General features: G+C 42.9%; 1 protein-coding gene across 1 annotated transcript in view; it reads left to right on the forward strand.

Moving 5' to 3' along the window:
* Positions 1 to 22,442, forward strand: part of RBPJ (recombination signal binding protein for immunoglobulin kappa J region) — a 48,542-nt gene that overhangs the window by 23,890 nt on the left and 2,210 nt on the right. The window contains exons 3-10 of the mRNA XM_058192751.1: positions 1,129 to 1,224; positions 3,286 to 3,451; positions 9,948 to 10,122; positions 12,167 to 12,304; positions 12,443 to 12,555; positions 16,810 to 16,950; positions 18,683 to 18,838; positions 20,982 to 21,085. Coding sequence (XP_058048734.1) covers positions 1,129 to 1,224; positions 3,286 to 3,451; positions 9,948 to 10,122; positions 12,167 to 12,304; positions 12,443 to 12,555; positions 16,810 to 16,950; positions 18,683 to 18,838; positions 20,982 to 21,085 — 1,089 coding nt within the window. The remainder of the gene's footprint in view (positions 1 to 1,128; positions 1,225 to 3,285; positions 3,452 to 9,947; positions 10,123 to 12,166; positions 12,305 to 12,442; positions 12,556 to 16,809; positions 16,951 to 18,682; positions 18,839 to 20,981; positions 21,086 to 22,442) is intronic.

The raw sequence follows: 22,442 nt of genomic DNA on the forward strand, positions 1-22,442 counted from the left end.
GGAACGAACTTCCCCCTGGCCTGCGTCAAGTGCCTGATCTTTGGACCTTCCGTCGTGAGCTCAAAACATATTTATTTATTAAAGCGGGACTGGCATAATTAGTGTTGAATTTTAATTGGGTATTCTTAATATTTTCAAATTTTTAAATCTAAATTTTAATAATCAGCCTTTAAAATTTGCTCTTTTTAAATGTTGTTTTAAATTGTATATATTTTGTTTTTATTCTGGCTGTACACCGCCCTGAGTCCTTCGGGAGAAGGGCGGTATAAAAATTTAATAAATAAATAAATAAAAATAAAAGATCACATGAACTGTTAATGCCACTTTATAATGCCTTAGTAAGGCCACACTTGGAATATTGCATCCAGTTTTGGTCGCCACAATGTAAAAAAGATGTTGAGACTCTAGAAAGAGTGCAGAGAAGAGCAACCAAGATGATTAGGGGACTAGAGGCTAAAACATACGAAGAACGGTTGCAGGAACTGGGTATGTCTAGTTTAATGAAAAGAAGGACTAGGGTAGTGATAGTAGTGTTCAGATATCTCAGGAGCTGCCATAAAGAAGAGGGAGTCAAGTTATTCTCCAAAGCCTCTGAGGTCAGGACAAGAAGCAATGGATGGAAACTAATTAAGGAGAGAAACAACTTAGACCTAAGGAGAAATTTCTTGACAGTTAGAACAATGAATCAGTGGAACAATCTGCCTCCAGAAGTTGTGAATGCTCCAACACTGGAAGTTTTTAAGAAGATGTTGGATAACCATTTGTCTGAAGTGGTGTAGGGTTTCCTGCCTGGGCAGGGGGTTGGACTGGAAGACCTCCAAGGTCCCTTCCAACTCTTTTATTCTGTTTCTATTCTAATTGTACCCAAGCTCACTGACACTGGTGGGAATCAACCTGATTGTTTCAAGATCTCTTGACTTGCTGACAATTGTAATTGAGCCCAAAACTGTGGTCAGATGGGGTGGGATAACAAGGTGGCCATGAGAATTTGGAACAAAGGCAGCCCCTAATAGCTTTGGCAGACCCCATAAAAGAGATGCAGCTGCAAGCAGGCAAAGTCAGCCTTTAGAAACACAGGTATAAATTGGTTTTCTATGAACTTGATTGCCTTCGTTTTTCAATTCTTAGGGAAGCTATGAGGAATTATTTAAAGGAGCGCGGCGATCAAACAGTTTTAATACTTCATGCAAAAGTGGCTCAGAAATCCTACGGAAATGAAAAAAGGTAATGGCGGGTATCTTGTATGATGTACTGTGCTATATTGCAATTGAAATTTTTTTTTAAAAAAAATATATGCAACTTTTAACAACCGCTTGCTATTTGGATGTCATGGATTGTAATTCTTAGAATTCCTGGCTCGGAATCCTGCAGGGGAAGTTTTAGATAAGGAGGTGCAGAAAGAATGGTGCAAAATTTCTGGATTTTGTGTTATAGAAATTTAAAACATACTATGTTTTGGGGGTTTCTCTTACATTTTTGAAGTATTGGTTGACAAACTGTAGCTAAAAATATAAATAAATCCTGAAAAGTATCCATTGAGAATCCTTAAGATTTTGCAACGCAAAGGATGCTCTGAATTATTTTAAATGGTCTTTGTTACATTCACCTCTTGTGTGGAGCACCATCTAGTGACTATTTAAAATAAGTTCTTAACAAGTGTACCTTTCTGTCAACCAAATAAATAACAGCAAATTAGATTTAAAAAAACCAGAATTTCATCAGAATTTCATTTTTGAATGTATGCTAGTGTATTCACAGAAAAAAAATGACAATACAGGTCTTGCCTTCGTCTTTTCTTGGTTTCGTCTCCCTAAGCAAAACTGTGTTACAGGAACTAGGGAAACTGCTTCAGTTGTAGTACTTCAGATTAAATTCTTCCTGACGTTCTTTCAAATTGTCTCCCCTCATTTTTGTAGTTTAAAAAAATCTGTAAATCAAAAGATAATAATCATCTAATTTTTCAAAAGGCAGTACAAATATTCTTGGAGAAATACATGTTCTAAATGCAGCTATTAGATGTGAGCCATCATTAAATATTTTAGTTTTTAAAATAACACATTTCTACCCTTGAAGGCCTATTTGGTAAAGATTTATGTGGAGTTAAAGGCATTACTTTCCCACTAATTCCAAGTTAGATCACAAGAGAAATCTTTTCATTTATTAGAAAAGCCAGCAGAAATAACAAACAAAACCAAATCCTACATCTGATTGGATTTAGGGGCAAAACTAGGATTTGGAGAAGTTGTAAGTATATTTCTGACTTTGGGAAGCCCATTAAATTTCCATCTTCTAGGGAAAATATGTGGAATTATATAAAAAAGGAATGGAAAACTGGATTTATATATATAAGTGAATTGTAGTATTGTACCATTTGGCTAAACTGATAAAAAAAGAAATGGAAAAGAGGGATATATGTAAAACTACTAAATATTAAATATTTATAATTGGAATGATGGAATATAGGGGAAATATTTGAAATTATATTATATTGTGAAAAGGGAATAATGGGAGAACATTTGAATAAGATAATTTAGAGTTAGGTTTAGATTTTAGAAAAATGATTGATTTCAATTTAAAGGGTTTCAATTTGAAAAACGTAAAGAGAAGTGGAAAAAGAAAAATTGATTAAGATTAGAATTAGGCCAAATGTTAATATTGTTTATATATTAGAAGAAATAGAAGGAAAATAAAAAATTGAGAGAAAGAATTTTATGGCGAAAAGTGAAATGTATAAAATGGTGTTGGAGAAAACTAAAAGCGGTACAAGTTTTGACTCGGCCAATATGCTGTTCAGAAAAAAATGTACTGTTTGTTTGTTTGTATGTGTGTTTGAAAAAAATAAAAAACTTTAATAAAAAAAAGTTCCATTTCCCCCCTTCTGGATTTAAATAGCTCAGCAACAAAATAGAGCTACTGGTTAAGGCACCAGGCTGGAAACCATCAGATCATGAGTTCCAGTCCCGCCTTTGGCATGAAAGCCAATTGAATGACTTTGAGCCAATCATTTTGTCTCATCTAACTAACCTCGCAGGGTTGTGGGGAAAATAGGAGTAAGGAATATTAAGTACGTTCACTACCTTGAGTTGTTTTTTTTAAAAAAATATTTTTTAAAAAATCTTTTAAATTTTTTTTAAAAAAATTATCCCTTGCTCAGATTATGTATAATTTCCCCCCCTTGGTGCCATTTCCTTCGAAAATGACATTTTGCACTGGGCACAAATGACCTGGCACCGAAAGGGAATGCATGTTCCCGGTGAACCTAACTTTCTGCTCTTTTGTCTTCAGATTTTTTTGTCCTCCTCCGTGTGTCTACCTTATGGGTAGTGGATGGAAGAAAAAAAAAGAACAAATGGAGCGAGATGGCTGTTCTGAGCAAGACTCTCAACCATGCGCCTTTATTGGGATTGGAAATAGCGACCAAGAGATGCAGCAGTTAAACTTGGAAGGAAAGGTGGGTTGAATGCAACATATAGTTTGAGAACCTGTTTACAGATATATCACAGTCGGTGTGAGATTGGTTCAAGGCGCGGATGCATTAAATTTGGATCTTATCTGTTCATTCGTAGCCACTGAGTATCTTTTGTTTCTCCATAGTGTGGCGATGGGAGGTGCCAGGCTGGGTTATTCTAGGCTCTAGCCCTATGGACTGAGTTGAAAAACTTCTGAGGATCCGCCTCCCTGGTGACGTTCCCTAGCTTTTTTCAACTCAGCCTCAGCTATGGACGCTTAATTTTTAGCTCCAGAGCTTTAGAGCTGAGCTAGATTATTCCCTGGATATTTTTTTCTTAGTTTTGGATTTTTTGTTCTCTTTCTTTTCTTTTAAAGTGGATTTATTTATTTGTCTTGTTTTTTCCTTTTCGTGGATCTTGCTTGCAACTGGGGAGGGCTCTCGATTGCTGCGGATTGGAGCTGGGAGGTCGCCCTTTCTGGTGCCCCCCACCCTCCCCCTTCTTCTCAGGTACCTGGCTGGTAGCTTTGGGGATGCTGCGGGGTTTGCCTTCACCCCAGTGGTTGTGGCTGGCCTCCGTGGTGTCGGAGCGCCGTGATAGAAGCCACTGGAGCCGTGCTAGCCTCTAGGAGCCTTGGCACGGTTTCCCTTTGCTCCGGAGTTTCTGCGCCGGTCAGCTGTGGAGCGGGCTTGTTTGCTTGCAGCTGGGGGTGGGTTTTGGAGCCTTTCGGCCACGCCAGCCTCTTGCAGCCTGGGCGTGGGCCAGTTTATTGTTTCCTGGATTCCTGGCACCAGGAAGGAACTGTGGCAGAACTGCTGGGTTACGCTAGCCTTCCTTAGCCTGGCGCTAGTCCCTAGAAGGCGGGGGTTAATTGCGTGCTCCCCCCCCCCGCGCTTTACAATTGCAGCTTGAGGTCCGGGCGGCTTTGCTCCCCCGGCATCGATTTGTGGCCACAGGGCTGGTAGGGCTTTCCGCATCGGCGGATGGGAGCCCTGGTCATTTTCCAGCCATTTTTGTGCCTGCAGGCTAGCTTTGCAGCCTGATCTGGCTGATCTGGAGGACCTGAGCCTGATATCTACAATGATCTGCAAAAGTTGGAGTCACAAATTTGAGGATCCCTGCGGCCAGTTTGTCTGCATCGTGGGATCAGGCCTGTATATTTTCTTTTTCTGCTCTATTTGAATTTTTCTGACTGTTTTACCAAAAAAAAAAAAAGTAATTGGACTTGGGACCTTTACTTCCTTAAGTGGAGTTGGACAGTTGGCAAATAGCTTGCCCTGCTTTTGTGGATTACAGGGGCTTCTGGCCTAACACCTGCTTACCATGGAAGACTCTGACAGGCAGGCTGCATTTTCTGCAGAGGGTTCTTGGTCACCTCAGCCAGATAGAGGGGGCAGAGCGCCAGTCAAGCCTAGAACAGCCAGCCTTGCTGCGGCTGCTAAGATTTGTGCCAGGGCCAATGCCCATCCTGGCACATCCAAGGCTGATGAAAAGACTGAGCAGGCACGACAGAAGTCCATTGATAGGCAGTTTGCCAAGGCTTCAGCAGGGGTTCTGCCTCAGTCCCCATCGGATTCTGCCATTTCTGAACGTCAGATGGCTTCTCCGCCCCCAGATTTGCCTCCTCAGCAGAATCTGAATGTGCCTTCTCAACCTGCAGCTGCCAGATTCTGGTCACCTGATACCCTCAGTGACCCTCAACCTCGGCCTGGGCCTTCTGGGGCACCGCTTAGGGTCCCTGAGGCAACGTGGACTCTCAATGCAGCGGGGCTCCGCCAAGGTGATGTGGGGGAACAAGATATGCCATGGTTTTTCAGGGAGGGGGACTTCTTAGCTTCCATAGATCTCACAGAAGCATACCTCCATGTCCCTATCAGTCCAGGCCATCGTCAGGTTTTGTTATGCCGGCCAGCATTTTCAATATATGGCCCTTCCGTTCGGACTGGCTTCAGCCCCCTGAACGTTTACCAAGATTTTATCCGTCCTGGCGGCATACCTCAGGTCGATCCCCATCAGGATCCAGTGTTACCTGGACGACCTACTCATCCAGGCATCGTCCCAGAAGCTAGCAGAACGTGACCTAGCTATGACCATAGGTGCTCTGAGGGATCACGGGTTTCCCGTGAATTTGGAGAAATGTCACGTCATACCTTCTACGAGGCTAGTGCACCTGGGGGCCTTGATAGACACTCGGGCGGGTCAGGTGTTCGTGTCCCAGGAGCGGCAGGAGAGCATACGGGCCTTAATTCAGCTAATCCGGCAGGACCAGAGGGTGCAGGTGGCCCTGTTGTCCCAACTACTAGGGAAAATGATCTCCTGCCTGGCCATAGTCCCTTGGGCAAGGTTCCACGCTCGACCACTCCAGTGGTTCTTGCTTCCTTTCCAGAGGGCAGGCACCAGTTCCTCGAAGACTTGGGTCAGGGTGCCGCCATGAGTGCTACTGTCTCTCTCTCGGTGAGAGTCAGGGGCCATCAGGAAGGGTTGTTTTTTCAGGGAGCCTTACAGAGTGACAGTAACGTCGGATGCCAGCCTCTTTGGCTGGGGTGGGCATTGTGGATCACAGGTTGCCCAGGGACGCTGGACTCGGCTGGAGCTCGAACAGCTGGAGCTGCCCGTCTGACCCTTCAGACCTTTCTGCCACTGGTGAAGGGGAGACATGTTCTTCTTCTCACAGACAATACAACAACGAAGGCCCATATCAACAGGCAAGGTGGGACTTGCTCACATTCCCTGATGCTGGAGGCGGAAGCCCTTTGCCAATGGGCAGAGACTCATCTGTTGTCCCTGACGGCGGACCATATTGCCAGGACGGACAACATCTGGGCAGACTGGCTGAGTCGGGCCACCATGGATCCATCGGAGTGGAGGCTCCATCCCTGTCTCTTTGCAGCCCTCGCCGATCGGTTCGGCCGGCCGGTGGTTGATCTCTTTGCATCTCCAACAAACACTCGCCTTCCCCGGTTCCTGTCACGATTCCCAACCCCAGGAGCGGAGGGGGTGGACGCTCTGAGGACCTCTTATATGCCTTCCCTCCTCTCCCCTTAATCCCAGCTGTCATCAGGAAGGTGCTGTTGGAGAGGGCAGAGATACTATTGGTAGCTTCCCATTGGCCCAGGAGGCCGTGGTTCGCTGACCTGGTTGGCCTGTCTGTTGCCAAGCCCTGGAGGATTCCCCCGGATATTGTCTCCCTCAGCCAGGGGCCAGTTCTTCATCCCGAGCCCCAGTGGCTCCAGTTGACCGTTTGGCAGTTGAGCGGAGGCTCCTGAAATGGGAGTGGTTTTCTTCCAGGGTCATCCGGACGATTCAGGCGGCCAGGCGGCCTTCAACCACGCGCATTTACAGCGCCACATGGACCACCTTCACGAAGTGGTTCAAGACGTTGGGACCCTACTTTGGCCTCAGTGCGGAGGTGCTCGAGTTTTTACAGGAGGGCCTTGAGCGGGGGCTTTCCCCTAATACCTTGAGGAGGCAGGTGGCTGCACTGGGTTCCATTTTGTCATTTGGGGACTGGGGTTCCCTCACTCACCATCCGAGGGTGCGTGCCTTTCTGCGTGGGGCTTCTAATCTTAGGCCACCTACGCTGCACCGTTATCCAACTTGGGACCTCACTAAGGTTTCGCAGGCATTGACAAGGCTCCTTTTGAACCATTGAGGGAGGCCAGTCTTCGGCTTCTGTCGTGTAAGATTGCTTTCCTTGTGGCCATCATGTCTGCCGACGGATATCGGAGTTGGTGGCATTATCGGTGAGGAAAGACCTGTGTATCTTTCACTCCCACAGGGTGGTCCTGCGGCTGGACCTTGCCTTTCTGCCAAAGGTCAACTCCTTGTTTCTCCGAGAACAGGAGTTGGTCCTGCCGGACTTCTATCCAGGGCATAAACACGTCTTGGAACAGACCTGGCACACGTTGGATGTTAGGCGGGCCTCCGTATTTATATGTCACAGACCTCTTCCTTTCGGAAGACTGAATCCCTGTTCGTCTCCTTTCAACCGTCAACTCTTGGCCACAGGGTGACATCTTCCACGGTGGGGCGTTAGCTTAGGTCGTGTATAGCACGTGCTTACAAGCTTCACGCTCTCCCAGTGCCTCAGGGGATAATGGCCCACTCTACACGCAGTGCAGCTACAACGGCAGCCTGGGCCACTCAGGCTTCCGTAGAGAAGATCTGTAGGGGCGGCTACATGGAGTTCTCCATCTCCTTTTATACGCCACTACAGACTGGATTCATATGCCTCGGCAAGAGGCTGCATTTGGGCGGTGGGTTTTGCAGAGGGTCCACGAAGGGTCAGGGTCGTCGGCCCAGCCTAGTTCCCGCCCGTAGTGCTGGCCAGTCTTTGGTATATCCCAGCCTGGCACCTCCCATCGCCACACTATAGAGGAGGGACGTTGGTCTTACCGTGATACGTCCTTTCTCATAGGGTGCGATGGGAGGTGCCAGCTCCACCCTGTTTCTGTCTGGTCCGACTCCCGTGGGTGGGGTGTGTTTCCTGTTTTTCTATTTTCAGTTGGATTTCCATTCGCTTCGGCTTCGTTGTCAAAACTGGGGAACGTCACCAGGGAGGCGGATCCTCAGAACTTTTTCAACTCAGTTCATAGAGCTAGAGCCTAGAATAACCCAGCCTGGCACCTCCCATCTCACCCTATGAGAAAGGACGTATCACGGTAAGATCAACGTCCCTTCTTGATGAACATATCTTTTCTTTTATGTACGCTGAGAATGTATGCACCAAAACAAATTCCTTGTGTGTCCAATCACACTTGGCCAATAAGAAAATTTATTCTGTTCTATTCTATTCTATTCTATTCTATTCTATTCTATTCTATTCTATTCTATTCTATTCTATTCTATTCTATTCTATTCAGAGAAAGGAATTACAGTAGAGTACACACGACACATTGTGTGCCTGTGTACACATAGTACACAACACACATCCAAGGAACAAAGTAGTGCCAGATGTTTTCCTGGCAGGATCCCTGTGAACTACAGACAAAAGTTTTACCATGAAACCGATTAGGGTCTTGTCAGTGTCAGGCAAAGTTTATCAGCTGGAGGGTTCTAATCAGCTAATTAATCAGCTGAGCTTGTTAACTTGCAGTTGGCAATTCTGCGCTGTGGATAAAAGGAGCCTGGAAAGTGATAGCTTGTTTTGGCAATTTGGGATAAATAGGTTAAAGTGGGACCGGGTGTATTAACTGATTGTAGGTGAACGTGTGCCAGACAGAGACGTTGCCAAGGTCGTAAATATGGACATTCGGTACAGTTTACTTTTTCATCACCATCACTTTATTGAACAAAATACATACGTCATTGTGATGTTGCTAAATCTGCAAACATTCTAATAAAAGAAAATACTACTTTCCTTGCTTTCACTCACTGAAAGAGAGTTAGATTACTTTTATTTCTAAACATCCTGTTCGAAATCATTTTCCAAAATCGTCGGCTTCGTATCTGTCAGCAAAAGGAAATTTTCTTGCCTGTTTACCAGAGAAAATGAAAAAGTAAAATAGTCTGGCGGCGAGGGAGTGTTCCTTCTTTTGCAGGAGTTTTTAAGCATTACACCAGGGGTCCTCAAACTACGGCTTGCGGGCCAGATACGGTCTGCCGATGCAATGTATCTGGCCCGTGCAGTGGTGGGATTCAGCCTTGCCCTGGCTTTGCCTCTCTCCTCCCAGCCACTCCTTGTGTGGCTGGCATTTCCTGGCTGACAGGAGCCTAGGGAGGAGGTGCTTGCCTGCTGTGGCTGCCAGCGGGCAGGGGGGCAAAGTGGGGCAAAGTATCAGCAGGGACTCTACAGCTGGCCCTCAAACTTCCGTTTTACAGGAAAAGAATAAAACGGGAATATGTGTACCGAGTACTTATAACAAACTCATTTATCTTACAAATACTTGATGCTGATCTAGCTCATTCACTTTCTTTTTGTTTAGTTGGGAACACACGTCCGTATTTTTCAGACTATAAGACACACCTTTTTGACTCCCAAAAGGGAGTGAAAACGTCTGTGCGTCTTACAGACCGAATATTGCTGAAGCCACCCTACCTGTCGGCCATTTTTTGGCCTCCGCATGCCCTGTTATTGGGCCTTTTTCAGGCTTTTTTTCAGCCTGTTTTTGAGGGGGTTTTTTGGCTCATTTTTCTGGAAAAAAAGGGTGAAAAAAAGCCTTGAAAATGGGCAGAAAAAATCCTCGAAAATGGACCAAAAAAAGCCTTGAAAACGGGCAGTAAAAAGTGTAATAATGGATCTCACGGAGGCCTAAAACTTTTCTTTGTTGTTTTCTTCTTCTAAATTTAGGTACGTCTTATAGTCCAAAAAATATGGTACTTGCAATTCTCACCATGCTGTTAACTTTTTTTCCTGAAATGCAATAAACTGGAGCCATATATTGTTTCAATTTTCAAATTTGTTAACTTAACAATACTACTGAAAACGTCCAATTGGTTTATCTATGCATAATTACCTTCGTTGGAAAATACTAAATTACTGTCTCTTTTTATCCACAGAACTATTGCACAGCTAAAACTTTGTACATATCAGATTCTGACAAGCGAAAGCACTTCATGTTATCCGTAAAAATGTTCTATGGCAATAGTGACGATATTGGTGTTTTCCTTAGTAAACGGATCAAAGTCATCTCCAAGCCTTCGAAAAAGAAACAATCGCTGAAAAATGCAGACTGTAAGTATTGGCCGGCCAGCTTCATTGACTGTGGTCTGTGTTTCACATATGGAAGTTTTCCATTCGTCGCTTAAAAGTGTGGCCTTTGGTAGAGTAAATCCCATTATAAAATAACTTCCAGGCATTACAACAAAGAATGTATTTGATTTCAGCTTCCAACAATCTCAATAGTGAGAGAGAGAGAAGGGGCAACAATTGTATGTGTTGTGTTTTTGAGATTACCCGATTAAAATTTTTGTGGTAACGATATTTTAAAACAAGATTGTCCAACCTTAGCAACTTTTTAAGATCTGTGGATTTCAAGTCCGAGAATTCCCCAGCCAGTACAAGGAATTCTGGAAGTTGAAATCCCAGAGGCGACTTCTGGGAATTGAAGTCTAGGTTGTAAATTTGTCAAGATTGGACACCCCTGTTTTAAAGCATGCTTCAAATTTAAAAGAGTCTCTAAAGATAACATTCTCAAAGGTAAAGGTTCCTCTCACACCCATGTGCTAGTCGTTCCTGACTCTAGGGGGCGGTGCTCATCTCAATTTCAAAGCCGAAGAGACAGCACTGTCTGAAGACGTCTCTGTGGTCATGTGGCGGCATGACTAAACACCAAAGGTGCACGGAACGCTGTTATCTTCCCACCAAAGGCGGTCCCTATTTTTCTATCTGCATTTTTAACGTGGTTTCGAACTGCTAGATTGGCAGAAGCTGGGACAAGGAACAGGTGCTCACCCCATTATGTGGCACTCGGGATTCGAACCGCTGAACTGCCGACCTTTCGATCAACAAGTTCAGCGTCTTATCCACTGAGCCACCACGTCCCCTTATAACATTATAGACTAGTTTATTCTATTTTTTTTTTAAAGTTTTATTTTTACAATCATGTCAAATAACTCATTCAATGTACAGTTATATACAATTAGTCGGGCTTGCCCAGTCACCACCCCTCTTTTTAACACTCTTCCCTCTTCTACCTTCTTTTACTTTCCAGATCTTCCTCTCCTTCTCTTATCTACATCCTCTCCTCCCTCCACCCTCCACCTTCCTTCTCCCTCTTCTACCCCTCTTCCTTCCTCTTCTACCCCTCTTCCTTCCACTTCTCCTCTTTCCTACCTCCTACTCTCTCTTTTCTCCCTCCCCACCGTTCTAAAATGGTAACTGGGCAGACCCGACCCTACATTAATTATATTTATACATCTTCAATAATCCCTGTACATTAACCATCACTCCATCTCTAGCCTCCACCCCCAATTCCCTCCCCTTACCCCCACCCCTCCCGACTTCCCAGAACAAAATGCAGGGTATCAAAACTAACAATCATAATCCAAAATAATTCCTAAATTATAATCTCTAGTCTCCACACTTAATCACACTCTCAATTCCCTCTCCTTCAGAAATATATCTAATACAAAATATTTCCTAAATTTACTCATATGCTATTTGATATTTTTTTATCTGATACTTATTTTGAATATAATCAATCCACATTTTCCATTCTAAAATATATTTTTCTTGTGTATAGTCTTTCAAGTAAGCAGAGATTTTTGCCATTTCTGCCAGATTTGATACTTTAAGTGTCCATTCTTCAATTGTAGGTAATTCTTCTTTCTTCCAATATTGAGCAATCAAAAGTCTTGCGGCTGTTATTAAGTTCAAAATCAATTTAGTCTCTATAGCTGTACAATCCATAATTATTCCTAGTAAAAAGAACTGCGGGGTAAACTTAATCTTCTTTTTCAAAATATTCTGCATGATCCACCATACTTTAATCCAAAATGCTTTAACTTTTTTACAAGTCCACCATATATGGTAATAAGTGGCATCTTCAAGTTGTCTTAGTTTATTCTATTTTTATTGATTTATCTGTCGACTATGAGTAGGACAGGAGATTCCCTTTAAAAAAAAGAAACCAAAGAAAAGATGCTGGGTGTAAAAAAAAAAAAGCTGGAAGAAACCTGGCATTTTCAGATTAGTAGAAGTGCTGATTTTATTGCCAGCACATCTTTCCTGTCTTAAGGCTAAAAAAAGGCTCTGTTTGTGTTTTTTTCTCCTACAGTATGCATTGCATCAGGGACAAAAGTAGCATTGTTTAATAGACTTCGGTCCCAAACAGTTAGCACCAGATATTTGCACGTAGAAGGAGGGAACTTCCATGCCAGCTCACAACAATGGGGAGCATTTTACATTCATCTCTGTGAGTAAAACTGGAACCCCTGTGTGGGTGTGTGTTTGTGTAATCTTTCCTGAGTTTGGGAAACTGGTAGCGTTATGCTTTTCTTTTGGAACGGACTCAGGTTTGCCTGGCATGCTGATATATCTCTTTCCTCCGCAGTGGACGATGATGAATCCGAAGGAGAGGAGTTCACAGTCCGAGATGGCTATATCCATTATGGCCAGACGGTCAAACTCGTTTGTTCAGTTACTGGCATGGCGCTCCCAAGATTGGTATGTTTTACATTTTCTGTGTATCTGCTCCTGGATCATTTTTTAAATATATATATATATATATATATATATAGTTAAAATGTAGAGGTTTTGGAATAGTGTTTGAGGGATAATACCATGTCTACGCCCCCTGAGCTGGGCCTGCTGCCAGAAAGTGACTTGGAAAGTGAGGGGGAAGGGCCATCAGGACTTACCTCGGGAGCACCTTTCGATCAACAAGTTCAGCGTCTTATCCACTGAGCCACCACGTCCCCTTATAACATTATAGACTAGTTTATTCTATTTTTTTTTTAAAGTTTTATTTTTACAATCATGTCAAATAACTCATTCAATGTACAGTTATATACAATTAGTCGGGCTTGCCCAGTCACCACCCCTCTTTTTAATACTCTTCCCTCTTCTACCTTCTTTTACTTTCCAGACCTTCCTCTCCTTCTCTTATCTACATCCTCTCCTCCCTCCACCCTACACCTTCCTTCTCCTCTTCTACCCTCTTCCTTCCTCTTCTCCTCTTTCCTACCTCCTACTCTCTCTTTTCTCCCTCCCCACCGTTCTAAAATGGTAACTGGGCAGACCCGACCCTACATTAATTATATTTATACATCTTCAATAATCCCTGTACATTAACCATCACTCCATCTCTAGCCTCAACCCCCAATTCCCTCCCCTTACCCCCACCCCTCCCGACTTCCCAGAACAAAATGCAGGGTATCAAAACTAACAATCATAATCCAAAATAATTCCTAAATTATAATCTCTAGTCTCTCCACACTTAATCACACTCTCAATTCCCCTCTCCTTCAGAAATATATCTAATACAAAATATTTCCTAAATTTACTCATATGCTATTCGATATTTTTTTATCTGATACTTATTTTGAATATAATCAATCCACATTTTCCATTCTAAAATATATTTTTCTTGTGTATAGTCTTTCAAGTAAGCAGAGATTTTTGCCATTTCTGCCAGATTTGATACTTTAAGTGTCCATTCTTCAATTGTAGGTAATTCTTCTTTCTTCCAATATTGAGAAATCAAAAGTCTTGCTGCTCTTATTAAGTTCAAAATCAATTTAGTCTCTATAGCTGTACAATCCATAATTATTCCTAGTAAAAAGAACTGCGGGGTAAACTTAATCTTCTTTTTCAAAATATTCTGCATGATCCACCATACTTTAATCCAAAATGCTTTAACTTTTTTACAAGTCCACCATATATGGTAATAAGTGGCATCTTCAAGTTGTCTTAGTTTATTCTATTTTTATTGATTTATCTGTCGACTATGAGTAGGACAGGAGATTCCCTTTAAAAAAAAGAAACCAAAGAAAAGATGCTGGGTGTAAAAAAAAAAAAGCTGGAAGAAACCTGGCATTTTCAGATTAGTAGAAGTGCTGATTTTATTGCCAGCACATCTTTCCTGTCTTAAGGCTAAAAAAAGGCTCTGTTTGTGTTTTTTTCTCCTACAGTATGCATTGCATCAGGGACAAAAGTAGCATTGTTTAATAGACTTCGGTCCCAAACAGTTAGCACCAGATATTTGCACGTAGAAGGAGGGAACTTCCATGCCAGCTCACAACAATGGGGAGCATTTTACATTCATCTCTGTGAGTAAAACTGAAACCCCTGTGTGTGTGTGTGTTTTGTGTAATCTTTCCTGAGTTTGGGAAACTGGTAGCGTTATGCTTTTCTTTTGGAACGGACTCAGGTTTGCCTGGCATGCTGATATATCTCTTTCCTCCGCAGTGGACGATGATGAATCCGAAGGAGAGGAGTTCACAGTCCGAGATGGCTATATCCATTATGGCCAGACGGTCAAACTCGTTTGTTCAGTTACTGGCATGGCGCTCCCAAGATTGGTATGTTTTACATTTTCTGTGTATCTGCTCCTGGATCATTTTTTAAAAAAAAATAAATATATATATATAGTTAAAATGTAGAGGTTTTGGAATAGTGTTTGAGGGATAATACCATGTCTACGCCCCCTGAGCTGGGCCTGCTGCCAGAAAGTGACTTGGAAAGTGAGGGGGAAGGGCCATCAGGACTTACCTCGGGAGCACCGGCTTCCCTGGCTCAGCTCCAGGAGCCAGAAGCAGGCCAGGTGGAAGAAATAACGAAGCCTCCGTCCCCTGACTCTTCCCCGCTCCAGGCCATGCCTTCAGACCCAGCTGATGGCATTCAGGCTTGGTTGGATCCTAGGTTTTGTAGGCAGGAGAGGAGGGAATAACAGAAGCAGGGGTGGGGCAGGCCTAGGAAGTGCTGAGTCATGGAGCCACACCCCACAGGATATAAAAGGCAACAAGAGCTGCTGTGTCTCTTTGTAACAGGCAAATCCACTGATTGACTAAGAGCTGAAGTTTGTTTCTGGGTGACTCACCAGTGTCGTGGAAGATAACGGAGGCTCTTGGCATACGCTGGCTATTCTGCTGCCAGAGCTGATAGTGCCGGCTAATTAAGCCATCATTCGGACGGAGGCGAAGGTGGACAGAACAACCGTGTTTCCTGAAAATAAGGCCCTGTCTTATATTTTTTTGAACCCTGAAATAAGCGCTTGGCCTTATTGCTACACGCTCAAAAGCCCGACTGGGCTTATTATCAGGGGATGTCTTGTTTTGGTGGAAACAGGGTACTATGCTGCCCACTCTTGCAACATCATCCATTTTGAGATTATTTTGGCCCACATCCTGCAGGTTTTTCATTAAGCTTTGAAAACCTGGCTCTGTCCCAAAGTCTGGATCCCAATTATGAGACAGAGCCTATTTCTTGCCTGCATTTTTATGATTCTCCAGCCACGTGTGTATTTCATTTCATTTCATTTCATTTCATTTCATTTCATTTCATTTCATTTTATTTTTTATTGTACGCAGCATATTTTTGTTGTGAACTGCATGGCTGGGTGAGCTCCCGTCACTTGCATGTTTAAAGCCGTTTAAAGCATGTTCTATGTGAGTAGGTAAATAGGTATCAATTTGGTGGGGATACAAGTTGGTGCTCCGTGCAGGCAGTCAGATTCCTGCCGGTTCTGAACCTTCCCAGTTGTATCAGCCATTTGAGAGATGGCTCCGAGGAAAAGAGGGTGGGGCCTCGGATGTTGCTGCAAGAAGAACCACTTGTCTTTCGTTCTGACATACAGAAAAATTGCTGCAGGCTGTAAAAACAGAGAACATTAATAAAAACAACAGAAACAAAGGCAGAATATAAGGAAAGACAGCTGGATGACAGATTAAATAGATGGAAAACCAAAGCTTTGCACGGACAGCACTTGAAAAACGTTGAAGGAAAATGTGATGACAACTTGACATGGGCATGGCTTAAGATGGGAACCATCAAGAAAGAAACGGAAGGTTTAATACTCGCTGCTCAAGAACAAGCACTACAAACTAATGCCATGAAAGCAAAGATACAAAAATCCACCGACAATCCAAACTGCCGACTTTGCAACAACAAAGTTGAAACTGTTTCACATTTAAAATGTGAGTACAGCAAAATCGTGCAAATCGATTACAAAGCTAGACATGACCAAGTTGCTAAATTAATCCTCTGGTCATTATGTAAAAGATACAACAAACCTGTATCTGAAAAGCCATGGGAACATAAAGTGGAAAAAGTTGTCGAAAATGAGAAGGGGGAGATCTTGCTGGACTTTCGAATACAGACAGATCGTCATTCAGAACACAACACGCCAGATATCGCAGTTGCCGAAAACCGAAGCTTAACAATTTATTGATATCGCTGTACCAGGAGATGCCAGAGTCGGAAAAAAAAAAGAACTGGAAAAAAATCACGAAATATCGTGACCTGGTCATCGAAACTATGGTGTTATGGATGAAACATGTAACAGTGATACCCATTGTCAGCGGGTACTTGGTACCATGTCCAAGAATTTTATAGAATACATAAAGAAATTGGAGCTTCCTGCAATAACACCACTGGAACTGCAAAAAACTGTGCTATTCGGAACATTGTACATTTTAAGATGATACTTGGTTGATACCTAGGATGCTGGCAGCAACCCGTATCAACCATCAGCCCCAGTCAATGATATTTGTGATACATTTTTAAATGTTCAGTTGACTTGAGTTTCATGTTTAATGAATAAAAGAGATAATAATAATAAATAACTACACCTCCTTAGCAACAGTTTTGAAATCCATTGCCAACTGATAACACATGAGGAAATAGCCACCCAAAGTGATACATTCATGATGTTGTTGTTTTAAAAAAACTTTCTAAATATTGAACTGTATTTATTGACAGATAATACGGAAAGTGGACAAACAAACCGCTTTGTTAGATGCAGATGATCCAGTATCCCAGCTCCATAAATGTGCGTTCTACCTTAAAGATACTGAACGAATGTACTTGTGCCTTTCCCAAGAGCGAATTATCCAATTTCAAGTAAGTTGTTTGACATACTAGTATTGTATACGTTATCTTGTGATCTTTTGACAGTGGGCATGTTTAAAAACTAGCACCAGGAGGACTGTAGCATCTACTCCAGCCTTTTGGTAACCTCCTCTTAAAATGGCATGGTGTTGTGGTCCACCAGCAGCCTGCGGAGCTGGCAACGGAGTCGGATAGAGATGAGGCTGAGGTGGGGCCAGGGCCATCGGGGAGTGAGGTGCAGACTCCAGAGCCTCCAGAGGCTGACAGTAGTGAGGCAGAGGAACAGGAGGAGCCTGTTCCTAATGCACTCATGAGAAGAACTGCCAGAAGGCAAGAGCAGCTCAAGCAGAGAGGACAACTCAGGAGCAGGGCTAAGAGATTATTGGCCCCTCCCACAAGGCTTAAAACAGACCAGCAACGGCATTTGGGCTTTGCCGGAAAACAACGTTGGTAGCTTCGTCGTCTTCTTCGTCTACGTCTTGCATTCATTTTTGTATCAGTGACTTCTGAACGTTTGCCAAGAAAGGCCTTTGGCAGTTTGCCTAATTGGACCAAGGTTTGCGATAGGACTGAGGAATTTGTGTTGGGAGGAATTTGCTTTAATTTAATTGAACTACGCTGGGAATGAAGTAATTCTCAGCTGTTTGAATAAAGTTTGTTTTTTCATTGAATGAGTTTCCTACTACCTACTTGGGCCTGGGTCACCACACATGGCATGGCAATAGGGTTTATATTTGCAATACTGTAGTCCTGCATATTTTACTTGCAGGTGGCACCTTAAGGTAAGAGAGGGCCACTCCTCCTTATTCCCTGCCATATATTTTAGCATTGCAGTTGAAAACTGCAAGTTGGGTAAAGGGAAGTCTTGGAAAGGAAGTTGCAGAGTTTTGATAGGAAGAGACAAGACCACCAAGGGAATTTGTTCAGAAAAAGGCAAGTCTGAAGAGAATACCGTATTTTTCAGAGTATAAGGCACACTTTCCCCTCCCCTAAAAGAGGGTGAAAATTTGGGTGCTACTTATATACCGAATGTAGCCAAAAACGCAAGGCATGGAGGATGCGATGGCCTGTGGCGATCCCTACAGCCTGGAACAGCTGATTGGGGGTATTGGCTGATCCACCCGCCAATCAGCTGCTCATGCTGAATCAGGCTGCAATAATGTGCTGAAGCTGACCTGGCTGTTCGCTATTTGCTGCAAAGATGTGTCAATCACATCCAGAAAGCACACACACGTAACTGATTCAGCAGGATTCAATAACTTCTCTTTATATATAATATAACACATGAAGTAAATCTACAATACCAAAAGCAGGTTTTCGATGTGGTAGTAAATACAAGCAAAACACAAGCAGAGGAGAGGCGTTTCAGTTTCAGTGTCAGAGATCAGCACAGCATACAGCTTTAGTGAGCTAAGCCACACCCAGGCTCCTTGCTGTCTCCTTCCTCGTTACGCAGACAGCAAATACTGTTTCAGTTTCCAAACAGCCCTCAACTCTCTCACACACTGACAGGATGCTAGCCAGATGAATACCGATGTATACTGGTAGGCAGAGGCAGATTTTTTTTTCTTATTTTCCTCCCCAAAAACTCAGGTGCATCTTATACTCCAGAGCGTCTTATACTCTGAAAAATACAGTATATAGGGCTGTGGTCTGCATTTTGGACCTGATGTCTTATTGAAAGCCTCTGTTGTTGTATTATTTATGCTCTCTCAAGTGTCTGGCAATTTTTTTTTTTTTAAAGGCCACTCCATGCCCCAAAGAACCAAATAAAGAGATGATTAATGATGGAGCTTCATGGACAATCATTAGCACAGATAAAGCAGAATATACATTTTATGAGGGCATGGGTCCCGTCCATGCTCCTGTAACACCTGTGCCTGTTGTAGAAAGTCTTCAGGTAAGCCAGAATTTTCTTTCTAGCTATTCCTGCTTGAACACAGTTTTTAATACAGATTACAGAGAACTAGCCATTTATTTGATTGATTGGTGGTCACCTACGCTCTGAAAATATTTAGTGACATTCAGAAATATACGTAGGGAGACCAAATCTATGACATGATGTTTGTATTTACTAAACATAAGGAAAAGTTTCCTCTCTCTTTTGCAAAGTTTTATTTGGGCATTCCCGTTAAAGAAAGAAATAATCTTATTTCTTGTTTCAAAGATATACTAGTACATGAGAGTGTCTTGGAAATGAAGCGTGGATAGGGAAGAGATGCTGGCTAGAGAACAGTCAGATTAAAGAGGGTTTAGCCTTCAGCTAAATAATGGGCAGAGAAAGAGACTCAGAAAGGAAACTTCCAGTATTCAAGCTGTGAAAAAGATAGCAGGAGATTTTGTGCTATCAGACTTAACAAGATTCTATTAATGTAAAAGTAAAAAGGTAAAGGAGTCTCTGTGGGTTTTACTCCGCTCGTTGTTGCCGATTCTCAGGGGTGGCGCTCATCTTCGTTTCAAGGCTATCGAGCAAGCGCCGTCTGAAGAGATTTCCGCAGTCATGTGGCCAGCAGGATGTCGTAAAGCGCTGTTGCGTTCCCACCAAAGTGGTACCTATTTATCTGCTCGCTTTTGCCTGCTTTCAAACTGCTGGGTTTTGCAGAGCTGAGGCGAGGACGGGAGCTTACCCGTCATGTGGTGCTCGGGTCTCAAACCCGGGCTGCCACCTTTCCAGCTGACAAGCCCAGCGCCTTAACCGCTGAGCCATCCTGCCACCCTCTATTAATGTGGCCTTATAAAAAAAAAGTACAGTTAGCTCATTTGGTTGTGTTTCCTGCCTGGTCTACCTAAGATGACTGATAGCCTTTTTACATATTCAACTAATAAGGATGAAAATTTCCCTTCTAAAGGTCCCTCCCCCCCCCCAAAAAAAGCTTCATTAATTCAAATAGGGCCTCTGTGGCTCAGACTGGTAAGACAGTCTGTTATTAACAGCAGCTGCTTGCAATTCCTTCAGGTTCAATTCCCACCAGGCCCAAGGTTGACTCAGCCTTCCATCCTTTATAAGGTAGGTAAAATGAGGACCCAGATTGTTGGGGGCAATAAGTTGACTTTGTATATAATATACAAATGGATGAAGACTATTGCCTGACATAGTGTAAGCCGCCCTGAGTCTTCGGAGAAGGGCGGGATATAAATTCAAAAAAAATATAAAAAAATAGGGTTCCCTGAAAACACTGCATTTTGTTTTGTTTTGTTTTGGAATTTTTTTTTATAAGCATAATAATAAAAAAAATCATTGTGAACAGATTATCAGTCAGGTACATCTTTAAACGTATTTCAAATTTCACCTCCCATTGTGGTCTAATACAATATATTTTCTTCACATAGAAAATAGCAATCACATAGACAATTTCCATCTTACTTAGGAATAGTCCTGAACTCACATCTTACCATCTTCCTCTGCATCTAAATAACATATATTTAAAAAGTTTCCATATAATCAATTCTCAGTAAAAAAAACCCAAAAAATTTAAGATTAAAAAGGGTAGTTGCTTCTTATTTTCCCTAATAATTCCTTCATTGTATTCAACTGTTCCCTTGGAAGTTTTTATCACTAATCATTTTAGTTCCCTTACATATTCTTAAAAGCAAAAGAAATAACCTTTTTCCTGTATATAATAACGCTCATTTCCCTCTCCCCCCAATTTATTCTACAATCTTTTCCTCCATTCCCTAAAACATCATTAATAATTATTCTATAATTGTCACTTGTATTCTTGTATAAATGTTAAAATTCTCTACTTAATTCTTTAATATAAATCTGAGAGCAGCCACTTAAGATCCTTTCTTAAAAATGTTATGCGATCACACCAACATCATCTTCATGGGACTAGTCCACTATTCCATTCTTACATTCTTCCTCTGCCTCTAGAAATCATTCTTTAATACGATTGCAAAACACAAATAATGAGTTAGACATTTTAAATAACAATTAAATTTCTTCTTGTTCTTAAGTATTTTAAATCATAAAATCACTGCATTTTTGTGCTTGTCTCCCATGATAAACATAATTCCTTATCTTTCCCTTTTATTTTCACAAGCTCAATGGTGGCGGAGATGTAGCAATGCTGGAACTAACCGGGCAGAACTTCACTCCAAATTTGCGTGTCTGGTTTGGGGATGTGGAAGCTGAAACGATGTACAGGTGTTGTATAACCTTGGCAGTGTTACTGTAACTCCAGGATGCTTGTTTGGGACTCTGTAAAGGGAAGGCATTCATCAATCATCCATTCACCTAACTTAAAATAATAAATTTACATGAATGTGCCACACAAGTAATCCTCAACCTATGGCCACAGTTGAGCCTGGAATTATGGTAGTCAGTTGTTTTGGTCATGAAGCAGATTTTTGCACCCAATTTTACAGCCTTTCCTTCCCCCCCCCCCAGTGCTCATTAAGCAAATGCCATAGTGCCGTGATGGCGAACCTATGGCACGCGTGCCATCTGTAGCACGCGTAGCCATATCAGTGGGCAGCCGAGCTCAGCTTGGCGTGCATGCCCGCGCCAACCAGCTGATTTTTGGGCCTTCTGGGCCCACTAAAAGTAGAGAAATAAGCTGTCTCCTGCCTGCAGAGGGCCTGGGTGGTGGTGAGGAAGGCCCGTTTTTCTCTCTCACCTGGCTCCAGAGCCTTTCTATGAGTCTGGGGAGGGCAAAAATGGCCTTCCCCACGCCCTCAGAGGCCTTTCAGAGGCCAGAAACGGCCCATTTCCTAACTTCCGGTCGGACAGGAAGTGACGTTTTTGCTGTCCCCAGCCTCCAAAACTTCTCTACGTGCCAGTAGCGGTGGGCGGAGGGGGGGGTCGTGGGGGCAGGGCACATAGAATTATGGGTGCGGGCACACACGTGTGTGACCCCCCCACCCGCCCACCCCCCTCCTGGCACATGATGGCAAAAAGGTTAGCCATCACTGCCATAGTGGTTAAGCAACTCAGTTGTCTGCAATAACCATTTTTTTTTTGCAGAAAGTAAAACAGTTTTCCACAAGAAAGCTAAATCTCTGTCCTCATTGCAGCAAAACGCAGGGCAATCGTGCAAAATAATTCTTCAGTTTCTACATAGCTAGAGATTGTAAACAAGACAATTCCTTTACCAAGGAGCCCTAGTGGCATGGTAGTTAGAATGCAGTACTGCAGGCTGACTCTGCCCACAGCCTAGACTTCGATCCTTACAGGGCTCAAGGTTGACTCAGCCTTCTATCCTTCCGAGGTCGGTAAAATGAGGACCCAGATTGTTGGCGGCAAGAGGCTGACTCTGTAAACCGCTTAGAGAGTGCCGTGAAGCACCATGAAGCGGTACATAAGTCTCAAGTGCTAAAATGCTGCAAATTTATTGTGCAGTTCATGCTGATGGGGGGGAGAAAATTTTTGATTATCTTGCGGGTCAAATTCATTTCTTTATTTCGAAAATTTATCTTGCTGCCTATTTGCCCGCGGCCACTCAAGGCAGCTTATAGGAATATAAAAACATTGGAAGTGTCTTGGTGACGTTTCGATGAAGTCT

The sequence above is a fragment of the Ahaetulla prasina genome, chromosome 8, assembly GCF_028640845.1.
Source record: "Ahaetulla prasina isolate Xishuangbanna chromosome 8, ASM2864084v1, whole genome shotgun sequence".
Classification (NCBI taxonomy): domain Eukaryota; kingdom Metazoa; phylum Chordata; class Lepidosauria; order Squamata; family Colubridae; genus Ahaetulla; species Ahaetulla prasina.